The 25,076-nt window shown below is 38.4% G+C and overlaps 1 protein-coding gene and 1 long non-coding RNA gene across 48 annotated transcripts in view; one reads left to right on the top strand and one right to left on the bottom strand.

Moving 5' to 3' along the window:
• The window catches only part of LOC106507388 (uncharacterized), a 242,555-nt gene that overhangs the window by 211,899 nt on the left and 5,580 nt on the right, over positions 1 to 25,076 (top strand). For 3 of the 8 annotated variants that reach the window (XR_014842140.1, XR_014842146.1, XR_014842143.1), the window contains exons 3-5: positions 17,920 to 17,991; positions 20,550 to 22,093; positions 22,201 to 22,768. This is a non-coding gene — a long non-coding RNA (uncharacterized LOC106507388). Of the gene's footprint in view, positions 1 to 17,871; positions 17,992 to 20,549; positions 22,094 to 22,200; positions 23,822 to 24,783; positions 25,010 to 25,076 lie in introns of those variants that run through there. The other 5 variants (XR_014842142.1, XR_014842147.1, XR_014842141.1 and 2 more) reach the window with 5 other exon arrangements.
• SLC8A1 (solute carrier family 8 member A1) overlaps positions 19,107 to 25,076 on the bottom strand; it is a 421,405-nt gene continuing 415,435 nt past the window's right edge. For all 40 annotated transcript variants that reach the window (XM_085019457.1, XM_085019445.1, XM_085019450.1 and 37 more), the window contains one exon: positions 19,107 to 22,573. In XM_085019457.1, coding sequence (XP_084875583.1) covers positions 22,197 to 22,573 — 377 coding nt within the window. In that variant the 3' untranslated portion in view covers positions 19,107 to 22,196. The remainder of the gene's footprint in view (positions 22,574 to 25,076) is intronic.

The following is a 25,076-nucleotide window of genomic DNA, read 5'->3' as shown; positions in this document are numbered from 1 at the left end:
TAAGAGGCTCTAATATTGTATTTGTTCTTCTCATAGCTATTGTGTGTGTGTGCCTGTGTGCACAAATGCTCTTGCATGTTTTCATCCATTTTTCACAACTGGATGTTTTATGACATTTGGACTTTGCTTCATATTATCTTTGTCAGACATAGGAACTTTGGTAATTTATTGCTATTGAATTGAAAAGCCTTTGGGGGAGGATATTTGAAAAAAAAAATCTCTATGTTCTTATCTATCAGCAGAAGGAGATTAGATAGGAATTTGAGTTCATCTTGCCCTTGGAATTTATGGAACTGTGGCTTAGTAGAAATCTTTAGTATTGTGTGAGGGATGAGACAACTCGGCACTTTTAGCCATGAAAATACAGATTTTCCGTAATCAATAATAGAACCATGATTTTTGCTTCTTTTCTTACTGTACTATGCCCAAACATGAGTGCCTCAGATTGATCAAGGACAAGACTTTCTCATTCACAGCTTTAGGTCCTAGCTTCTTTAGGGCTGGGACTTACACATGCTTGAAATTTGCTGGCTAGAATTTCGAGACAGATGGCCATGCTTTTTTTCCCTTTAGGAAACTTGCTTGGTTGTTTGTCCTCTAGTTCTCATGGTAACCAAAGAAGGTTGTTAACATTTTTTTTTTCACAAAGTAAAATCAGGAGAACTGTCAGAATAGGTGCAGCTGTTTGATGAGGTCTTGACCTTTTGTCGAATTTTCTAGTTTGTGTTACTGAATTCTTATTATACTTGTACCTTATTTTTAGTGACATATGGTAAGAACAAGAACCCAGAAGGAACCCTTTGTTGTATGTGCATTTAATAGTTTTTCATTGCTATAAAAATTTTTTAAAAGTCTTTGCAATATCAGATCTTTGGTAACAAAGGCCTGTGTTATTGCTCACATGACATGATTTCCTTTAAATAGGTAGGATATGCCTGGGACTGTCATAGAGAACCTCCACATGTTACAGATTTATCATTGTAGAATTTCTGAAAATATCTCATGGCATTCCATTTTCAGCCAATCAATGAGATATGGAAGCAGAGGTACTTAAAAAGGATCTGGCTAAGGTGTGAACCTAAGGATTGAATGTGACCTTCACTAATTGTATACTTGCAGTGTATCCATTATTAGTCCTTGCAGTGGGGTGATGTTTCATCTGCCACTGAATGGGTGAGCACAGATCCCAGGATGAACTACTAATCGTTCTGCCTTTGTAAGCACCTAAATTGTAGGGTCTTGGGAATCTGTACTTAAATGTGTTTAATTATTGGGTCTAAATGAAAAGAAAAATCAAGAGTTTACTGGCAAATCCCTGGATTTGATTATACTGTCTTTCTCTGTCTGTGGCTACAGGCTATGCAGCCAATAAATACAGAGACTAGGCCCAACTGGAGAATGACTGCTGTTCACAGGTGATGAAAATAATGCTGCAGTGTAGCTAGTGTCATGGACAACCTTAGAACAAAATGGTCATTTGCAATAAGAGAGGATTCCTGGTATACCTCAGCACATTTTTTGGACTGTATTTTTCTTATTCATGGGTTATCTACCACATATGTGGTTTTGTTTTTTTTTTTGTCATTCAAGATCATCTTATAACTTGCTTTGTTAAAAGAATTGTGTTGTGAGTTTGTGAGTGAAGTCAGGTTTATTTTTATTCTCAAATTGGACGTGTACAGATAGGGCAGGCCAAGACAGCAAGAAAGAAATATGTCTGTTCTCCATGGTTGTCTAAAATGTGAAAGGTGATGTTGGATGAGCTGTTTCCAAGGTGACTTTGATGAGGCATGAAAAACTTACTTCGTGTACTTTTCTTGCATCTGGGGAATATTAGCTAAGGCCTCTTTAGTGATATGACATTCTATATCCTCTCTTGTCACAAATTATTAGATCTATGATAATAATGCTGTTGGATTGTTACCATGCAATTGTACATCAAATCTGGATGAAATTTTTTGTCTCATCTGGTGATCATGGTGATTGCACAGGTTGTATGTATTGATAGACAATTATGTCATCTTGGGAGTTTGGATATTTTCAAGATTGTGTTACTCTGCCTGTCTTTATCAATGATCATAAACTTAAGCTTTGGAGACAGACTTAAATTCAAATTGTGATTCTGCCACTTAGTAGGTATGTGATTTGGGGCAAGGATTTCTCTAAGATTCAAGTTCTCACGTGTGAAAGGGGACAGAAATTATACTCCTTTCAGAAGGTTTTTGTGAAGATTTGGGATGTAATCCAAGTAAAGTGCTTAGTATATTACCTGGTTGATAGCAAGCCCTTGATACATGTTGGCTAAAGCTACTGCAATGAAGTAAGTCAGAATTGAGTTCATTTGGTCTTTCCATCTTTCAGCAAGGAAGATATTGCTGATGGTGAAGAAAAATTTATTCAGACATTTGTTAAAGATGGTCAGGAAGACTTTATTCAAAGAGGGAACTACTATAAATAGAAGAAAGAGACTGAGCTCAACTCTGAATAGAAAGAAGACCAATGGGGATTAGTAGCCAAGGAGCAGGTATGGGTCAGTGGGTAGAAAATTACTAAGAGAAAACATCATGTGCTAGTCTGACTGAATAGCAGTCTTGCCAAAGGCAGCCCAGGGTGATAAGATCTCAAGGATGGGGGATGACAAACTTGATCAAATATCAAGGGTTGGGGGGATTTTCATAATGCTGACCTGACCCAGCAGGGTTTTTGCCAAAACTCTTCTAAGCGAGCCAGGAACAGAGCCCAAGGTCAAGGCCTGGTCAAGAAGAGGTCTCCAAGGAGCCTTACTCAAGTTCGGTCACTGGTATAAGGGGCCTAAGTATTATGTAGAACAGAAAGACAACAACCATTTATTAAATGCCTTATGAGTTTCCAGCACTAAACAAATGTTACTGTTTCATTTACCCTTCCTGACAACCTTAATAGCAGATGCTATTAGTCTCATTTTGCTCAGAAATAAATTGAGGTTCAGAGTGATGATAAGATTGTTTTTTTATGAGATTAGCCAGGGAAACTGACAAAGCTGGAATCTAAATCCAGAGTTTTCTGACTCCACAAAGCAGCACTGGTGGGCGCTGTTCTATACGTGTGACAGTATAGAAAGATGGAATCTCCCCTCCATTGCTTAGCAAATATTTACAGTGAGTGAAAGAATGAATATCTGTGCAAATGGCAAGTTACAGTTGTTTTCAACAGTTCAAAGGAATTACAAATGTTGCAGAAAAACAATTGGTGATACCAAAGTCAAGGTATAAAGTACTAACTCTAAACATTACTCTAAACACCATGATGGCAGGAACCACAAACTTTTATGGAGGCATCTCCTTGAATAAGAAAAGTGAGAACATGGTAGGAGATGTGAATCTGGCTGTCAGTGTGTGTGCATGTGCAAACACTTTTTAAAAAGTGGGAAATCATCTGACCCATGTAAGGAAAACCATCACTGAGAAAACATCCTGGATGTACTTCCTCTGTGGTGGTCTGTGGATGAATATTTATCCTTTCATCAGATATTTTCTTCCTCTTTTACAAAGTTCCTTGATTTCCCCCTTAGGGGTACAATTTTAGGAAATGTGACCTGATGCTGCATTTTTTGTGTAGCAAAGAATCTCAAGGATAATATTTTAAAACAGAAATAATACGCAAATTTCAAGAGGGAATCTTTTAAGTGTTTCTTCTAGAGTTAGAGTCAAATCTCTTTCATTGAATTTTATTTTTAAGTTTGAGTTTAAGACAATACTTATGTGAGTGATGGTTGCATTTTTCCAGGGCCAAATGTACTGTGTTTTAATCTAAGACTCTTCTGTGGACAGTTTCTATCTTTGTTTTATCACAGAAACAAAACAATTTCTTAGTTCCATGAAAGTCAGTGAAGAATTGTTTAGGGAGAGTTTAGAAATCCTCACTGGGGAGCTGTGGGTTTGTGATTACTTTAGTTGACAAGAATTCTCCCAATATTTGATTTTGAGATACCACAGTAGATATTCAGGAAATATCTGTTGGATGAAAGAATCCATTTTTGCTGTAGCGAAAAATGTCCTTGGCCTGGACCAAACTACGACGGGGAAAGGTTTGATTCTCCTTTGTTTGGATTAATTAATGGAGTCACACTGAAAACACCCAAAAGTCGATAAAAAAATGGCTAATTTACAAACATTTATATTTAAGTGTTACGAAATATGTTATGATTAGGAAACAGTTAAGACAATGAATTGTATGGAGTTGAGTTCAGGCAATGAACACTTGACAGATTACAGTTTAGCAAGTTAAATGTCACATATAACAAACATACATGTATGACAGATACTGCTTCTGATTTTGATATTAACATATTATCAGTTATACACATGAGAAATATTGCCAGTTCATTTTGGGGTTGTGAAATATATAATTTGTTGAATAAGACATTTCAAATTACAATGTATCTCAGGCGGCATGCAGGAAAAGTCATTTATTATACATTTGTTAGGACGCATCTTGAAACAAGCTTCTGGTTTTTGGTAGTTAGATCAAGAATATAGAAACCATTGAAATCATAGTACGGTTGAAATCAGCAGTTGTATTTACTGACTGAGAGAGAGCATTTCTGGTAAAAATAAAACTCTCTGAATTCATTCATTAGGAAAATGCACAGTGATCATAAACTCAATTCTTTAAAAACTGTTTTCACAATTAATTCTCATTTATTGGTGATACAGCAGCTGCAGGAAATCTGAATTCTGAGAGCTGGTTGTACATAACAGCAGAATAAATTCTTCTGTGGGCTGACATGATTACAACAAAGATGCTTACCATTGGAAATCACGTGCTATAACAATGGTGCTATACAAACATCACAAATATTTGGTGTTTAAGAGTCTTAACAAATATTATGCTGTGGTTATTTCACAAAGAGACTGGATTAACAGGCAGTGTTAATCACATATATCTTAAGATTTTAAAAATACATTTTATACAATAGGTTTCTAATTTCTTCACTAGCATTTAATTTTGGTGGGTTTTTTTTGTTTGTTTTGTTTCGTTTTATGTCTCATACTTAGAGTCCTTAAAGAATCTATGAAGATCTGGCTCATGCCAAGAAAGTCAGTAAGATTGATGTTTTCCCACAGGAATATGGCTGAGTGTACATTGAATTACAGAGTCCATAAAGCAACATCTAACTTAGATTATTTTTAAAATTCAAATAATATCTAATTATTTTAAAAGACAGCAGTTTGAACAAAACTATAGGAATCGAAAATTTTATGTACAAAACATTTGAATATATTTTTTTAATGGCTAGTTCTTGCTAACTGCACAAATCTCATAGTCTGCGTAGTCTCATAACCTTCTATGTGACACTGTTAGACCTCCAGGTTAATTTACATGAGATGGTGAGGTGGGGAAATTAGACGGTAATTTCCACTCACTTAAGGTGCTTGAACGAGAATGTTTTAATACCTCTCCATGTTAGATGGGATCTATTGTTAATGTTGGTGCCTTTAATTTGAAAAGAGCAGCTGAAATCCCCAAATGTAATTTAGTGCACTATAAGGATTATAGGAAAGAGTGCTAAATTTGCCATCAGATGTTGGAATGCTAACCTGCCCTTATGTAGTTGACCCAAGTCATTGCATGTCTCCTTTCCAAGGTGCCTGTGTGTTACATTGGCTTAAAAAACATCTTCCTTGGCCCTTAGAAATACAAAATATGAATTTTCAAAAGACAGAAGATGACAGGGTGAGTGAGCATTTCTTATAATCATGGAAGAAAGTTAATCTAGATTATGAAACAATGGTGTTTGGCAGAAGCCTATAATAACTTCCTCCACTTTTAACATTTTGTGTAGGCCATTTTCCTTTTTGATGATTATCACTCACTTGCTCACTACTACAGGTTAATAGGAAAACACCACAGATAGAAAAAAATAGCACATATTTTTTTTGAAAGTCAAATTCAAGGAATATGGATTCATTGATATTTTACACAGACATTTTTAACAGTGTTGCTTAAGATCATAAATTCAACAAGATGGTCAACAAAGAGAAGGTATGAATACCTTTATTTCCCACAAAATATTATCACTGAAATACATTGAAAGAATCCACTAGAATCTTTTTGGTTATAATACATTGTGTTTCCCACAAAATGAATAATCTGTAATGCATTTACCTTTGTGTGTGTGTCTGTGTGTGTCTACGTGTGTGTGTGTGGTGGTGTGTATGTACTCAAAATGGCAAGTCTTAGAGATTACACTCATCGGCATGGAAGAATAGAACCTGGAAAAAGTCAGTTAAGCATTCAAATGTAAAACTGACATATCACTACTCAGAAATTTCAAAATGCAGTGATTTAAAAAATAGCTTTAGACATGTGAACACCTTCGGGGTCAACTAGAGGAACGTTAGGATTGCTGTCTGCGTTTTTGCCCCTCGTCTTTCCATCCTCCCCCTTTCTGTCTGGGGAGTTTGTGGTGGGTCCTTTACACTGAGCATACAGAATGTGAATAGGTGCGTCTTTTTTTTTTTTTTTTTTCTTCTGTCTCTTACAGGGAATTAATTGTCACCTCTCAGGAAGAGGCACCTTTGACACAATGTCCTGCCTCCCTTTTTTTTTTTTAAGGATTGCCTGTTGTGCTAGCTAGAAGGAGTTAAGTTCACTATCAAAGTATCCACCAAGCTTATTCAGTGGGAATGAATTGCGATCAAAGACAAAGGAGATGTTCTAAATGTTTCCTCCTTGAATTCTCCCATCTCACCTGCCCCTCACAGGGCACTCCCAGGGCATGAAGCTATGTTTTGTGCAGATATACAGTCTGTACAAGGTCCTGGTTCCTTCTGTTGCCCTCATCTAGGAAGCTCAAAATGTCTCTTCAGTGTGAGCTTCCTACTGTCTACGCAAATTAATAGATGAAATCCAGGGAAGTCCCCATTGTAATAACAGTTGTGCCAACAACTATTATTATGGCTTATTAGAAGGGTTAAATTGCACCACTGGCCTGTGAAAATCACTGTGAATGGCACTGAAAGGCAAAAGCTGCCAGGAGATTATCTGTTACCTTCTAATGTCAAGGCCTTTTTAAGGTACCATATAGGTTAAAAGGGCCTTAGAAGATGTAACTTATTTTCCTAAGCTTTCTGAGAGTATTTTCTTTTTTGGCCACCCCATGGCTTATGGATTTCCCGGGCCAGGGATCAGATCTGAGCTGAAGCTGCAACCTACACTTAACACTGAACCCTCTAACCTGCTATGCCCAGCTGGAGATCAAACCTGTGTCCTGGTGCTGCAAAGATGCTGCCGATCCCTTTGCGCCCCAGTGGGAACTCCTTTCTGAGAGAAAATTTTGATCCAGGTTTGTTTCAAGATTTCAAGACTTGAGTTAATCACAAAAACCAAGGATTGTGGACAAAGGCTAGCCACCGCTATAAGTTGGCCTTGTGGACTGCAAAGTTTTGGAAGAGAGGTCAAGTTGCTGGACCTGAGTGAGTCCCAGTCAGTGTGATCCAGCCCCTCCCCTACAAAAGTGCATGTCCCCTCAATAAGCATCTTGACATTTGGTGATTATTCTAAGAAGTATCTTCTCAGTGAGCCTTTAACTTTGAATGAAAGACAATATGTAGATGGAGATGGGCATGGGGGTGGGGACAGAGGATGGAGAGACTGTGCTTTAGCTGGGGCTATGTGATGGTCAGGTCACATCAGGGAAGAGCCAGTGAGAAAAAGCTGTCAGAGGCAGAACATGGGATGGGACACCCAAATGCTCAAACTTTGACCAGGTCGACAGATTTTAGAGAAGCAAGTAGAACATTATGATATATCAATTATCTTTTTCAGTAATTCCTGAAAAATAGCAGTCATGTGAAGGTATCTGACCAGTCTGACTCCTTCTAAGGGAGACCTGGAAAGATAGTTTAACATTTTTCTTCAAAATATTACTGTTGAGATTCTATTTGAGGCCTCTTTTTTGCCAACTTTGAATTTACTTTTCTGGATCAACAGGAGGGGCCACAATACATATGGATGTTTGAAGTAGCTGTTAATGTGTTATTTTCAGGTTTGATTTAAGGAAGCATACACACATATGCACACACACGTAACCTACTATCTTAAACTCCCTTACTTAAGCCATTTTTAGAAGCAAAATCACTTGCTGGCTCTCCAGTCTGGTTCTGCACCAATTCAAATAAGCCTAGGAAAAAGCTCCCAGGGGTCTTGAGATTGATGTCTACTCTGTCTGTGGTTTCCAGCTTTTATGAGCTATGTGAGCCTTTGAAACTATCTCCTAAAACCAAAGCTCACTTGGAATCAGTAGTCATTTTAGTTCTGTCCATACCGTCTCTTCAAACTAGTAGACCTTGTCATTAACTATAACTCGGTTCTGTTAAATGTCGGTTTAGCATTAAGGCAAATGGGCCAGAGCTAATCAAGAAACAGGTGTCCAAGGTCATTCTCTAGACCCTGGGCAGTCAGGCAAAGCAGATTAGCTGTTGGTTTTAAAAAAGAACTAGAAAAGAAAAGAACTAGAAAAGCTGAAATCTCTTTGATTGGAGATCCTGCCTGAAGCTCAGTTACACAAGTAAGGAGTGTTTGTTAGGATCAATTTTCCTTTAAATTGTATTTTACATTGGATTGGTGGATATTTCTGTCCATATATCAGAATGGGCTGGGCCTAGGTGGAACTGATCATTTAAGCTTTAAAGCTTCTTCCTATGAGGAGACAGAGTTAAACTGTGCGTGACATGAATTTTTCTTGACCATGCAAACTTGAACATAACTTTAGAACCATCCCAAGGGCTTGTTAAAACCCACAGTGCGGGGCTCACTCCCAGAATTTCTGATTCGTAGGTCTGAGTTAGGGCCTCAGGTGGCACCAGAGAATTTAGACACCTATCAAATTTCAAAGTTGCTGCTTCTGCTTTCTTGTTGGGGACCAGGTGTTAAGAACCCCTGTAGCAGCTTATTTTAAAACACACCAGTTATTTGTGCTCCCAGGACAAAGCTTTTCCATTTAGAATGTGAAGATCAGTATTGGATTTTTCCCAAGTCATTCTTATAATGTAGTCAAGGGACAGATTCCACTGGTGCCAGTTTAATTTTTGAGAAACAGAGATTCCAAAGTTTAAGTCCTATATTTGCATATGCAGCAAATCCATGTAAAATGTGACACAAACTCATGCTCTAACCTATGACCTTCCTCTGAAGGGAATGTGCCTTTTATACAGTATTAGATTTGAGTCCCAAAAAAACTATTTCAGGAAGACTCTATGGCCTTTCTTCAGAGAATATTATTTTAGGAATAGTATTAAATGGCTCCTCTTGCCACACAGGTGAAATTCTTGTCCCTATTATCTCAGAGTGATTATAATAGCTAAGGTTGTTCACAGTTTCTTCCCCGAACACAAAATTATGTTGGGTTTTTCTAGTAAAATACTTTTTAAAGTCCATCTAATGCAAGGACCTATATAAAGGAGTAAAGAGGAAGCAAGAACACTAAAGGCACTCCGTGAAATTCCATCGATGCGAAATTCAGTTGGACAAGCTGTCAACACGTGTAATTAGAAGTTGCGGTTCTTTTGACTGACAGGTGGACCTGGGTCAGTTCAAGAGGCTGGGCTGGCACAAGGGGTTGAGGAAGAAGAGACATGAGTTTGTGTGAAGAGGCAGCTCCTGGTGCAGAAGGAAATTTCAGTCCATTTACAGGTTCGCGCCTTAATCCACGCACCTGTCACTGATTGACAGGGCTATCAGGATGGCTTAAGGCAGTCATCTCTAGAAAATGCTTATGGTGCAGATTTGTTTTTTAAAAAGGCAGAAAAATCTATGTTTCCAGTTTAGGATTTTCTAATCAAATGTGAAATGGGGGTCAAATTAAATGAGAGGTACTTAACAAAATATAAAAATAGGATGCCTACTGCTGTGGAATATCAGCTCTATATAAAAACTTATAATGGGAGAAGTAAGAGTAATTTTGTCCCTAGGTGGAAGTCAGAGACATTACTAGACATTACTATAGTTATGACAAAAATACTACCTTTTAAATTTCTCTCTCAACAACTGCTCTTGAAAGGTGGCTTTATCAGTTGCAGTGTTGGGAATTTTTGTTTACCTTTCCCCCTGACAAATGTGGCTTTGTGCCTCAGTGCTAATAAAATTGGCATATATTACTGCTGTGATGTTGAAATGGGTTTGCTATTTCTGATGGTATTCTAACTGGGATTCCTTCAGGAGAAAGCTTACATGTATTCCACTAAGACATTCCTTGTTTACATAAGCAGAGTTAGTCACAGTTGCTTTTTTTCCTTTTTTCTTTTTCTTTTCCCCATGGCAGTGTCTATATCCTCTTGCTATATTTTCTCCAACCGTGTGCAATTTCAGATTGCTAATGAGACATTTGGGCTGTGGCAAACCAGATGATTGCTAGGGATGGGATTGAAATCTTTTTGTAAAATGTTTTTCAGGATTCATTTTCTCCATAACAAGAGAGGTGTTTAAACGACATTTGAATCCATAGCAAATGCAATCCTTTTTTCATCTTCCTTTAGAATACTCTATCTTTTAACATCTTTCTCCTGGTCAATGTGCATCCTGTTTGTATGTACACACTTTAGTATGAAATCACTGCTGTCAGTCAGTTGTAATTAAGTACAAAAAAATGAAAAAGTAGAATTACTGTGGGAAACTGTGTGAAGTCACAGTTTACATTTAGAAGAACCACAGATTCAACCTTAGGAAAGTCACTGATGTGGAATGCACTCCCAACTCTTTAAATGTTCTGTTGTTGGCATACTGCAAAGGGAGACATTTTTTACTCTCCTTAGGGAAGGGAAATTTTTTCAGTAGTGCGTAAATGCCTATCAGACTTAATATGATTTTCTTGGCTTGACATTTACACTGGTAATCAAGTACCACAAGGCATTTTATGAGGACCAACTGGTTCACAACCTAAAGCACCTTCAACCCATACCCACTGGGTTGATAACAGGAACCATGGATCATATAGGGCTTGGTATGTTCTGGAAAACCAAGTGAAAGATGAAGTCCTCCATTTAATGATGAGGAAATTCAAGTCTTAGAGAGCTCAAGATTCATAATCCTCAAACAAATTCTAATTTTCAAAAGAGGAAAGCCTTTGGGGCCTCCTCCCTGGGGACTGTTTGATGTTGGAATGAAGAGGACATTGTGTCCTCAGACATAGGGACTAAGGTCTTCTCTACTTGGCTGTTAAAAGGTGACAGCTGGAGTTGGGACTCCCTGAGATACAGCCAGATACCTCAAAGTCAAAAGAGCAGCAGACAAAGAAAATCCAGTGATGAATTAATATCAACACGTGGTAGGAAAAAAAAAATGCAGTAACGAGGAGGCCAATGATCTTCAGAACAAGTTTTTCCCCAACTTGAAATGTTGAAATAAGACTGGATGTCACTCTCCTATAGACTTTGGTGCATGGCAGACATTGGATATGTCTAAATTCATTTATCTCATTGGTGAAAGACAGAATGTGAAGTTAGGAAAATGAATGGTTCTATTTCTATTTAAGGAAGATTCCTTGATATGTTTCAGCCTGACCCCATTAAGCAGTCTCAAATTGACAAAATATCTCTAGACCAAAAATGGAAGGTTAATTTAATTAAAGTGTCACAACTGGACTCTTCCTGACTAAATTCAGGGCTAGTGTTAATTTTCTTGAAATTACCTTGTCTTGAATTCTTCATATTATCTTTGGGTGCCTATAATACTCTGCCCAAAATAAATGCTTAAAGTTTATGGGATTGTATGATTTAAAAAATGTGATAGACTGACATTCGATTTAAACATGACTCCATTGCCTTGGTTATATATATATGTTTTTTAAAAAGTTTTAACTGAACATAAAATAAGTCAATGATCTTGGAGGACAGATTTGTTAAACTGTGGCCCTTTTGGGTTTAACTTCTTTCTGATTCTTTTTCCTCAGGTAATTTGCCAGTTGATATTTATTTAGCTCCAGTACCCAGATCTGAATTCTAATTCATGAGTACTGTCCAAACACTTTCTGCATTGCTCAATCCCTATTGATTTGCGAGGACTAAGCAGGAAGATGAAGCAACTTTAAGATCCTGTCATCAAAGTAATTTCTGACTTTTGATTAAGGGTTAGAAATAGCTCCTCAAATCTTTTTCCTAGGTGGGTTGCAGTCACTTTAAAAAAGCCATTTAGTAATAGTAATATGGAGACAATTAGAATAGTAATATGGAGACAATTAGTAATATGGAACAAAATTTCTGGATCAACCAATGAGGCTCCTGTTATTTTTCCCCCCGTTTTTCTTTTATATTACAACCTCTGGAATGGCTGTTTCTCCTGGGAGAATTAGAAAATGAAAGGCAGATTCTGGAGCCATGTCAGTCTCCTACTGAAGGAGTGTGGGGAAATATTCCACTGGGAACCATGACAGATAAAATCTTCCATGGAGGAGCAAAACTTTTAGAGCCTGTCAGAAGCCTTGCCCACCTCTATAACCTAGCAGCCTGTGCTGAACCTTCCTCATTATTTTCAAATGTTGTTAAATATCTCGTGTATTGCTCTAAAGAGACCCAAACCAGTTCTGGTTTCTTCACAAAACAAACCCCAGCTTTGGGTAAAATCATATGTTACCCATGGATCTCATTTTTAGTTAGTGGAAGCTTCAAACTCTGAAGAGATTATCAATTAATTTTAAACAATAACAATGCAATTACTATTTTCATTTTACTAATGAAATAATGATTTTTTTTTTTTTTTGAGTTGAAGAGTCAGTGCATTGGCTGGAAAGAAAAAAAAAAAATACAAGTTTAGACTAGTTATCACTGGATCCTCCTCATCACTTAGCTATGTTGCTTTCTCAGTGTTTTTAAAAACTGGTTCCATGGCAACCAGTTTGCAAAGAGGATTAATTCTCCAAGCAGGCAACAAGTATGTGATGGAGTTGCATGACTCTGTTTGGAAATGTTTGAGTCAAACGCAATATGCAGCTCAGAGCAGAAAAGAATCTCTGGAGGTAATATTCACATCAAGTGAAAAATGTATTTCTGGCATTGTTCTCATGCTCATAGACCATAGCCATCATGCAGGTGAGCAAGGTGATGAGGATTAGAATTGATCCCATCTATTTTGCCTACTTCCTGACCCCATCTAGCATTTGATGGTGACGTGATTATGAAACTAATAGTGATCTGTCTCTCCTGACTGACTTCTTGTTCACTTGTTGATACTCTATGATGGCATGGGGGAGAGCAGTGATTCGGCACTGATGTTGGTAAATCCCATGTCTCTATCATTAACAAATTTTCCTGGTAGTTTTGCAAAAATGCAATATCTGCTTCAGATCTGGCATTTAAAAGCGTCTCTCTTGGGTTTGTCCTTAAAATAAAAAATTTGAAACAGTCATTTTTAAAAGTAAAAAGTCAATTTAGTCTTTTGAAAGGGAATACAGCCCTTCCATTTGGCTTTCTCTCACCATCTGCAGTTGTTCCTGAAAGATGTGCACAGGGATTAAGGGTCAGAAATCAGAAAAGTGGACACTGAAGCAGAGCCACTGATGCAATCTAAAACTCATAGGTTTTTTGGATGCTTACTGGGAAAATTCCGAAACCATTTTGATGAGAAATAGACTCATTTGTTTTAAGAAAGTAAATCTATGCAGAATCTGGGAGAATAACCTGAGAACTATCAAGATTATTTTAAGCCTCATGTATACATTCACCATAGCATCATCTGTCTCAAAGAAGATTCAGCCTGTCAAATTTCCTATAGGATTAGTGATGGCAGCAAAACACTGTTCTTATTTTAGACTGAAATTCTTCCAAGTTGTAGCAACAGTGTAGCTAATAAAAATAACTTTAATTTTTTTGCATGATGCTATCCTTTGCTTAGATCCAGTACCACAAAAGTTTAGTTGATGAAATACCAATAAAGTCCTTCTAGTATTTTCAATAGAATTGTCCCAAATGGAGTCCAATATGTAGTAAAACAGTTGGTTAAATAGGTTCCAGTGACTTGGCATGAAAGTTACATCCCACTTTCTACCCGCTCCTCATCCTTCCCCTTGGAGATATCTCATGCACCAACTGGTTGAAAGGGCTAGTTTGCAAAACTAGGGATAAGACAACCAGTATACATGAGAGTTGAGGCTTGGTTAAGTTGAGAATATCTAAGCTAAACTACAGCTAATGGAGAATCTACATGGTGGTAGATGATTAGGTATTAGGGGCAGAATTAGGTGGGCATCCCATTCTTTTTATCCCAACGTGCCAAAACACACTTCTAGAAAATAATGATGAATGTATGAGGGCTTGTTGGCTCACTGCTATGTTTCCAGGGAAAAATACAAAATTTCAACCTTTTAATACCACAATATTTGACCTAGAGAAGGGTTATTTTTCAAGAGCTGTTTTCAATGTGCCCACTCCCCACCCTCCGCCGCCCCCATGGCCCAAAACAGAGGGTAATTCAGAAAGTCAGAAAGGAGCCCTAATTGATCCAAGAAATTTCTATTAGAAACGCTTGCCGACTGAGGGAAGAAAAATGAATTTCTGTCTTCTTAAAATCTACTTATTTTTTTGAAGAATAGATTTAATTAACAGTATTCTAAGCAGGTTTTACACAACTTTGAATTTGCATCTTTAGCTAAAAAGGAAAAAAAAAAATCTGGAATCTGCTTCCTTCCACATCTCTCTCCCATTTTTCCACGTATGAAAGAGATCTGATAAAAAGGAACACTAACCTGACATGGGCTTTTAGGGTAATCCTAGACATCTGAAAATGCAATTTGAGTTCTTTGGCATACATCATCTATTTTTGTATTTATGTATATTTAAGCTCTAGGAAGAGATGGAATAGAGGAGATTTTCTGCTGAAACCATGTCTGATTCTCACAGAAATAATCTTCAAACTAGCATTTCAAATCTTTTTGTTTTTGCATTGGTTGAAATGGCAACTTTTGATGAAAAAGAAGATTGAAAACAACGTTTTTATTTGCTGTGCATGAAAAGGCCAGTATTTCAGAAGCCTTTTAGCTACTGATAGGTCTGTCTGGACTTGTTTACTTAGGCTAGACTCAAGCTCAATATCCCATCTGAAGTATTAATTATTTTAAATATTCAAATTAATTATGAAGTGTGAATAACATCAAAGTGAAATGAGCCTTTTATAAATGAAGTTATCAAGTTACTATGTTGTGAAATTTAGAAAGTTCACAACAATAAAAAATGAGGAAATTATCAAAAGCATTTTTATAGGATATTTGTACAAGTCCAGTGTATACAGCAAAAGAATAGAATAATACAGAAAAATGTTCCAGAAGCATATTTTTTGGTTGCCAAAGCCAAAATTTGTGTATTCCCAGCTTTGATTCTCATATAAAAACTGAGAATACAAGTTTTAATTTTACTGTTTTTTTCTGAAAACTGGGAATCTATCTTCCTTAAGGATAATGACTTTCAAATATCTTGGACAAGGGTAGTTTCGGGTGAAATCTTAACACATTTTCTTTTGGCTCATTCTCTCATTTTAAAATATGTTCTTGCCAACCACATAGATAATTCTCACCCAGGTCATTATTTTAGCCATATTCTTCAATTATATGAGCATCATAAAAATGGCAAATCCTTCAAGATTTCTTCCTTGGAGTATTTTTCAAATTTTAATGTCAAGTATAAGAAGGTAAGATAATTATTTTTCTCAAAACTGGACATGTGGGCCGTAACAGCTTTATCTTAAATATTTATATAATTTAGTCTATTTTGGGGGTGAAATATTTTGAAAAGTGGTTACATATTTGGTTATTGAATAGAATTGTTCCTTCCACTTGGAAAGAAAGGGACCTTCATATTGGAGGATGGTTCATTGCAAATATAGGATCAGAGTTTAAGGAAAGATCTCTTTGGAGAATTTATCTATTGCCCAACCGTGTGGCTTCAAGAGGTCCAATAAAAAATTCTGCAAATTAAATGTAGGTTATTTCAACTTGAGAATGTAGGAGAATGTCTTCGAAAAATCTCTGAGCCAGATCCTTCTAAGCAAATAAAGAGTTTCCAGTAAGAGAGCTGTATAATCATTCTAGCACATGAATTCCCCTCTACACTCTCGGATTTGGCTAGGTAGATCTGTCTTTGCAATCAGAAAATCAGTAGGGTTGGCTGTGCTTTAATTGTCAAAATTGACTCAATAACATTGAATAACACTGAAGTTAGCTAATTTCTCTCCTGGTGTGTTTGGTTACAATGTGAATTTTACTACTATTTGCATATCATGAATATAAATGACCTCAGAGAAGCATTTGATCCACTCATATTTCTTGGAGGCATGGAAACTATACATGATATTTTTCTATGTTTATATATGTCACCTTTGAAGAAGTATGTGGGAGTCTTTATCCTTGTCCATACCTATATATATTGATAGAATAAAAGGCTAGGTAGATTGCTACTGACATATGAAAAACTTATGATCCAGAGAGGAATAAAATGAACAATGCTGCTGTAGTGTGTAGCTGTAGGATATAACCTTGTCCTAAACATTTATAGAGATACCACCCTATGATCTAGTAACTGTTTTCTAGGTGGAACATCATTATATTTGATTTTCCAATGACAAATTCACTTTCAGAAAACACATGCCCAGAGGATTTTTAGCATGAGCCTTTTCCTTACTGCTGAGAGGCATAGTGAACACTGATGAGGTAATGAATGTGGTGGGAATGGCCATGGAAGAAGTACAAAAGTTAGAAATTGGGAAAAGAAAAAAGGTTGCATATTCTCAAGTGGATACCTCTCTGAGTCTTTGAAAAAGATCATGGGAAAGTCAAGCGTCTATGAAATACTGCATTGATGACCAGGCACTTCCAGGCAAGCAAGTCTTCCTGTAAAGACATGGGTCATAAATCTAACTACAAAGTTACGTTTCTTTTTTAAAGTTAAAATGGCTACAAATCAATCAATCCATTAAAACAGTTTATACAATGACCGCTAATTTAAAAGTCCCATAGGAAACTTGATTGGAGGACCTTTGACAAAATTGAAATTGGGAGAACCTCTGAATGTATCTTTTTGGATATCTTGGCGGGAAGGGAAAAAGCCATAGACAGATAGATACTCACCCATTTCTGTTGGCTGGAAAGCTGAAGCACTCTCTCCTTTGGGAGTCCTACCACTTGGTGGTCACTCCTACAGGTAAAGACATTTTCTGCTTTGGGAGATGATTAACCCTGGCTTGATGGGACTTCAAAAATGAAATCTCTCTTACAATAGTTTCTCCTTCCCACCTTTGCAGGTGGAGTACCAGTACAATCAGAGCTGACCAAAACTTCACATACGTTGGGTGGAAGACAATGTATGTGGCTAAGAAGTGGTAAGAACACAATCGTTGAAAAGAAGAGCAGAAATGGAATCCCTTACCAAAACCTATAGGTAGATCTGAGCGAAAGCTAATGAATCCACTCATAGTAACATTTTTGTTTCTCTGTAGAAGTATGATTTTGTATATCTCTTCTATGTAATACAATTAATAAATTTCTATTTATCAATTGAAATCCCCACTTTACTAACAGCTAGAATGTCTTGGCCAAGTGCAGTGATTATGGCAACAAAAGTCAAGTGCCCTTTGTAGGTCATGTAAGATCCAGGGTTGTACATGGTTGATAATGAGATGGCCAAATATTCTTGAAGTTAGGAAACTATTCAAGACTTGCTCTGGATGTAACTGCCCAAGATCAGACGCAGAAAACGATGATGAAAAGTGGGACTTCACATCTTGAGCCAGGAAACATTGAAAAAGGACCTAGTTTACATCCTTGAGAAAGTGGTTTTTTCACACTTAGGGAATGGAGGGCTTTATCATCTATCAGAGGAAATGTGTGATTTTTTCTGATTGCTTCCACAGAGTTCTTAAGATGTTTTCAGAGCAAACTGGTGATTCTCACTTTGACAGGTTAGGATCAGGGGACCTGGGCTGTGGAAGCAACAATGAATCAAGTTCCCTGTGGACCATACCATGTGTAAGGTGAGCTTTTATTAAAAGTGAGACCACTGGGGGAAAAGTACCACATTAGGAATTTTCATGGTAGATAAAAGCCACCTAGCAGAATATCTGCAGGTTGTTGAAGACATCATGTTTTCAGAAAATAAAATAAAATAACAAAAAACCCCACCATTTTTTTAAGAAGAAAAAATATCTTAGGGTGTTTATGCTCTGAACCACAAAAGCCAAGCTCTATAAAATCTTCACTGGTGGAAGGCTTGAATCAGAATCTTTGAAAGAATAAAATTACAAGAGTTTAGAATTGTTGAGCCACAGCATTTGCTGAAGAGTTGCTAAACAGGGCTACCCCTTTTGCTGTTAAAGAAGTAAATGTTGGCTGCTCATTTTTGTGTTAAACCAAATATTGGGTCCCAGAAGATATATTAACTGTTGAGCCAAGACAATTACCTTTATAAATGAAAGCATTCCACACATGACCATGTATGGGTATAATCAGGAATTCCAAAGAAAATTTTAAGGACAATCAGATGAATGAAATATTACATGTACACAGTGGACGATTCTATTTTAGTAAGAACTAAATCTATTAATAGTAACATATACTTTTAAGTGGATACACAAACTAGAGATCACTTTTTTTCTCTACAAATGCTGATTTCATTTCCGGTGTCACCTCTTCCTATACTGTTTTGATTATGACATATGAAGTAAACAACATAATTAGACACACATTATTAATGATTCAGGAGGAATACAGTATGCAATAGTAAAAGAGCAATTTACTTAAGTATCTCTTGGGGAAGCACCTAGTTACACCCTTCTTTTTATTAGAATTGATTTGATATAGTAAATACTCCACATGCTAAACAGTGGTTTGATGTGGAACTGTTCATGAGTTCATGTTCATGAATGCAGAAAGAATGTAGGTAAGTGGTACCAAAAGATGGAAAGAAAACAATTAGTGAAATGTGAGAAATGTCCAACATTGATCTTAACAGTGTCAGAGAATGTACTGACACTATGCTCTCTTGAGACATTAAAAGGAAACAAGGCATGACCGAAGGGTTGACATTTGCAAGGTAAATACTGAGTATCTATTTTCTTTCTCTTGGATGAGGAGACCAGTTGCACAATAATACCGTTTTGGTCTTTATTTCTTCAAAACATGAAAACAAAGGATGAAGTAGATGACAATGAGAAGAGAGAAAACATTCCATACAGAATATGCTGTATCACTAGTGATTAAGTCAGAAACAATTAGAAACTTTATTTGTCTGTGTCAATAATGTGTACCATTTATAAGGAACAGCACAATTAGTGCACTCCCCCCCTAAAGCTGTGCACAATACACACAAAATAAAATAATCAAACAAAATGAAATTTTTACACAACTATAATGACTAATACAACCCTGAACAACCAGAATCATATTTTCCCTATAACATGAAAATTTCAAAAGCAAACAAACCAAAAAGCTTTGAACTTGAAATTGACCAATGGCAAGGATTTCTTAAAGTCCTCTGTGAAAATTTGCTATGGGATGGTTAACATTCCAAATATGGCTAGAAAGGAGTGCAAAGTCCTTCTGATGTTTAAACAACTCGTATCCTGTGATTATTTACTTGATGTTTCTAAGCTAGCTTTCTATTTAATAAATCTTCCCCCAAATGGGTTAGAGTGTGCCACCAGTGTGTTGGGCCATGAGTGGTCCAGGGTGATGCTGCAGGATAGAGGAGAAGTTGTAGAGCTCTAGAAGGCATAGAAAAGTACTGTTGTCCAACAGAGAGAAAAACTGAGATTAACCGGGCCTTCTCTTGATCTGAATCACCAATATCATATTGTCTCACCTGGTTTAAATTGAAAAGATGTTCATATCTGTAAGATTGGCTAAGGATACCCAGAATGCTTAGGAAAACCTGTACCTTATACTCTCCTAGTTAAAGAAAAATCATAGATATTTAGACAAGAGAGTTTCATACTTGCCTTTTTCTTGCAAGGTCAAACTGTTTCCCTTTGGCTGGGTTAGCTCTTGCTTATAGAAATGGCCATCACCTTAACAGGGAACCCCCTCAGGACAGGGATCTGGGCTGTCTTATCCGTGGTTCAGTTCCTAAGAGAGAGCACCTCTTGCAGGACCTGGCATGTTGAATGGGTACCAGCATTTCATTATTCATTCAGGAACCCAGTGTTTATTAAATGATGAATGATTGTGATTACTAAGTGACAGAAGAGAAAATAAGAAATGAAAATTGTTAAGTATACCTTTAAATCAATACAGAGGGCCTGAGGGGTGGCTCTGGCCTTGGATTCTTTAGAGAAGTATCTGAGAGGGGACCTGTGTCATTCCATTTCTCCTCATTCATGGACTCCTGACGATGGAATGTTGGGTTTATCCACGCTCTTTGATATTGTGAAAATGAAAGAACCGTTCCTTTTCCAGGGTTAATCCCTCCCCACCCCCCAGGGCAATCCTCCTGGGAGGTACACATTAGCTCATATAATTGCTTCCTCCTTTGTCCTAAGTAGAGAAGACACACTTGCAAAGGCCTATTGCTCACCGTGGCTTCTTTCCTCCTCAGGAACTGCAGATATAATCGGAGGGATCCAGACGGCGAAAGAAACAGGGCTCCAAATAGCCTTTTACATAAAAAAATAAAATAACAAACCAGCACTATCTACCATCTGTGCCAGACAGAGCAGATGTGAAATAAATACTCTGGGGGCAGGAGTGTCATGGGAGTGGAGGCTTCTAAAGCCCGGCACATCTAATACCTTCCCTTCTCTACAGCACCTTCACCTTTGCCTTCCTGAATCAATGGAGTTTTGCAGAGGTTTCCCAGGTGTACCACATGGCTAGCTACTTCTCCACGAAGATACTCTATGGTTGGCCTGCTGTCCTCTCAACATCTTTAACCTCCCATGGGGCAGTTACAGTGCTTCTTAGACATGAAGGTTGCAGGTCCAAACCATTTCCTCCTTTTATCGCTCATACAACTCAATTACAACACAAAGGTGACAACTCAGGTGAAAGGAAAACTCACTGATGTCTTCAATGTCCAATCAATGTCGCTGAATGGGAGAACGGTATATGCTCTACTCTACTATATACAGCTACGCTTTGTTTTGTTGTATTTATTTTTCATCCATGCACTGTGTAACAGGTATCACAACAACATTCCCAAACAGGCACATGAAGGAGGAGCAAATGTTCAGTCATGACTGGGACACAGCTATGCAGGCCATGGATGCTTTCGAAAACAAAACCGATGGACGATCCCAGGCAACACCAGTGTGGGACTGAGACTCGAACTGATGTGCATGGAAAAGGATGATGTGCTTTTAGAATGGGGTTATTCTTCCTGTTTGTAGGAGGGTTGGTGGGCAGGAGGAAGAGGCTTGGGAGCGGAACCGGTGCGGGGGAGGGGGCTAGTTGGGCTGGAACACCAGAATAAGGGCCTTGCCAATCACAGTCCAGTGCTAAAGAGATAGGAAAGGGTTTTCATGTTCCTGGGAATCTAGGCATGTGATTCCTATACCTGTTGAACAAGAGTGCCAGGTATCATATCTTTAAATATCAGACTGACTCTTTCCTTGGCTACATTCCAGCTCCCATATTTCTTCTTGGAGGCAGTGTCACCTCTGCTCTCGTGCCAGAGGTGAGCATGAAATTTAGTAACAGGGTGAACACATGCTTCTTTCTTCTTCCATGCCCATTTCCTTTCTCACTCCAGAATAATTTTTAAAGTGTGTTGGGGAAAGAGTAATCTTAATGATTTTCATTTCTACCAGAAACCCATTTGCATTTAGATTGGTCATCACTCTCCATAAGAGAAGCAAAAACCCTGATTCTCCCCACCTCAAATCAATAAAACAAAACAAAAACAAAAGCTTAACATCAGCAACCTCCTTGTCCCCTGCCCCAGACAAGCAAAAACAGAAAACAAATCAAAGACTTAACAATTTATGAACCCGGGGAGAACACAGCCCTTCTAGGCTGAGCTGCAAAGATGGCCCTGCCTCCATGCCTTGTTCAACGTGACGATGCCCCTGGGAACGGGAGGTGATGCGTTCTCGCTCCAGCCCTAGTACAGAGTATGCTCTTGAAGCTGGATTCCATCAGCAGGTAAGTGGACATGACAAATGTCAGTTTCCTCTGTTTGTTATACATAATTTTTATGTATATATATATGTATATATATATAAATTTACTATATCTGATTGTTCCTTTAGAAGCCTTTTATGTGGCAGTAGGCCTCCAGGGAGGAGAAGAAAATGTACAAGAGCCACAGGAGCACAAAGAGGCAGGATGTGAGGAGCTTGGCAGTCCGGGGCCCACCCAGCTCACCTCCGATTTCTGGCCTTCGCCGATACAGCAGCACCCCCACATTGATGAAAGCAAAAATGGTGAAGAGTGTGACAGAGAAAGCTAGCGTGCCAGGGGACACTTTGAACTGTTCCCCGTTGGCCGCATGGTAGATGGCAGCGATGGACCAGGCCACGCCGATTCCCAGGAAGACATTCACCGCGTTGCTGCCCGTGACGTTACCTATGGATGCGTCTGCGTACTGGTCCTGGGTAGCAGCCACTTTGCTTGCAAATGTGTCTGTGGAGGAAGGAGAAAAAGGCAATGACATTTCATTAGCCACTTAAGGACGTCTGTGGGGTGCTAGAAGCCATGGCCATGTCCTCTGGAATTGAACTCTTGATGGAAACCCTGCAACCAGGAGAGCGTTTCAATGAGTCCCGGGGTGGTCAGAACAACAGGATCCAGGTACCAGCGCTTGAGAAGTCAGTGTTGGTGAGTTATAGGTGACCTTGATCAAGTTCTTTACTCACAGATACCACAAATCTCTGTAATACTGAGCTTTCAGGGCGGCCTTTTTTCAGAGCATTATCATGGCCCATCTACATCAGAATCGGATGTGGCCCTTTTTAAGGGTGACTATTGCAAGACTTCACCCAGCTGTGCAGGACCATAACTGCCAGGGCTCAGGAACAGATTTTTAACAACATGCCCAAAGATTCTAGGTCACTACGGTTTGAAAACGGCTGCTAAAGCATGCTACCAAAGGATGCTACAGCCTCAGCTCTGGTTTATAGGTAAGAAGGTTTAGTGATTAGGAAATATTTCCAAAGATTCAAGAGCAAGGCAGCAGTGGAACTGAAACAAATTGACCATGACCATAATAACAATCATTGGCATTTGCCTAGAGCTTACAAATAGGAAAGCAGATCTACCTGTGTTACTGCATTGATGATGATGACAATTCTATGAGGGGAGGAAACCTTATAGGCGAGGATACTGGGTTCAGGGAGGGTAGGTAATGGATGCAATATCACACAACGAGGAGGAAGCCATGTCAAGTCTTGAGCTCGGGCCTCCTGCCTTTAGGCAAATATTTGTTTATCAAGCTATCTCACCTTTTAGTGCACCTGGCATATAATGGCCATCCTCTGAGCTCTTTGTTCACCAACAACCCTGAATGCATCTTTTCCCTGAAGCTAGGAAAGTCATACATTTCCTTTATCTACATGGAGCAGGATAAGATTGACTTAGACTTCTTGAGGAGGAGAAACACAGGGGTTTAGAGCACACTTGAGCCAGAGGGTTTCAAATCCTGCCTTCACAACTGAGTGTGGGACCCCAGGCACTTTGCTTCATTTCTCTGAGTCTCAATTTCCTAATCTGTGAAATGGGGATAGTACTGTTGTTGAGATATTATACGTAAAATGTTTAAGTTTCTTGGTACAAAATAAGAGTAGCTTTTTTGTGTAAGCTTCCCATTAGCTTTGAGAAGACAGTGTGAATGGAGCTGCCTAGGTCAGTTTATTAAAAAGTTGAGGCTGGGTCTGAAATAGTTTCCTTTATTAAGAATGTAAACAGAACATGAAAGATACTCAATTATTTTCTACATGATCACCTAGTTACTGATATCAAAGTCCTTTCAGTTACCTCTGCAAAATATGTTGCACAGTAGGTTTAGAGTACATATTAGTAACTGCCAAATCGCACTTGAATTTGCAAAGCCAGTAAGGGCAGGTACGCTATTACCACAAGGCTCATGCTCTGAGCATGCAGGCAGTTGTATGATATCTGCATTGCTTTCTCCCTTCTGTTGGTATTCTGTTGCCATTCTGTTACCACCTCTAATGGGAACCATATAGTATGGACATCTACACCAGTCTGTTGATTCTTCTTCTTTACCATGGATAGGTGAGGTTATTTAGGCTGCTCAAAGGCTACTGCATCTGTGGTCTCAAATTCTCAAAGGGAATTGGTTAACCTTGAGGGCCTACCACATAGATTCTGACCTCCCTCTGTTATGGAAGGCAGGTTTTAGTTACTGCTTTTGTTTTGTTTTGTTTTGTTTGTTTTTTAGGGCCTCATATGCAGCATATGGAGGTTCCCAGGCTCGGGGTCAAATGGAGCTGCAGCTGTGCTCTATCCCACAGCCAGAGCGACACTGGATCCAAGTCTCCTCTGTGCACCATGCCACAGCTTGTGGCAACACTGGATCCTTACCTCACTGAGGAATCCTTGAGGCCAGGGATCAAATTTGCATCCTCATAGAGACAATGTTAGGTCCTTAATCTACTGGGTCACAATGGGAGCTCCTATTTACTGTTTTATAAAGAGACAAACACTGCTTACTCTATGCTACATGGATAATTTCATTTAACCCTCTTAACAGCCTTTTAGTTATTATTCCACTTTTACAATTTGGAAAAAAAATGATGTTATGATACTGTGCCTCTTGGACCAGGTGTCCATCAAGAGAACAAGGATTTTTAAACCAATCTCTTTGATTTCAGTCCATACTACTCTGCCCCTCCCAGACTGCCTATCAGTCTGTTTAAGGTTGCCCTAGTGCTCCTAGTCAGAAACTCTGAAACGGCTTTCCACGGGATGCTTCTTGTGATAGTGTGAGTGAAGACTGGAGAAGGCGTTGGCAGTTTGCTAACCTGTCCTCTGGATTTGTGCTGCTTTTTGCAATCATGATCACACACTGCAGCTGGATCAGGATGATCACAGAGGCTGGTGAGTGAAAGCCAAGCGGGACAAATCTTAATGGTTTCTTGCACTTCATTATTAAGGGTTATGAGGA

The sequence above is a fragment of the Sus scrofa genome, chromosome 3 (assembly GCF_054392235.1).
Source record: "Sus scrofa isolate SSC_HxYL_T2T_F1_AM1 chromosome 3, Sscrofa_HxYL_maternal_Yorkshire_Landrace_v2.0, whole genome shotgun sequence".
NCBI lineage: Eukaryota > Metazoa > Chordata > Mammalia > Artiodactyla > Suidae > Sus > Sus scrofa.
Note: the sequence above shows the minus strand (reverse complement) of the source record. Positions and strands in the feature narration are given on the sequence as shown.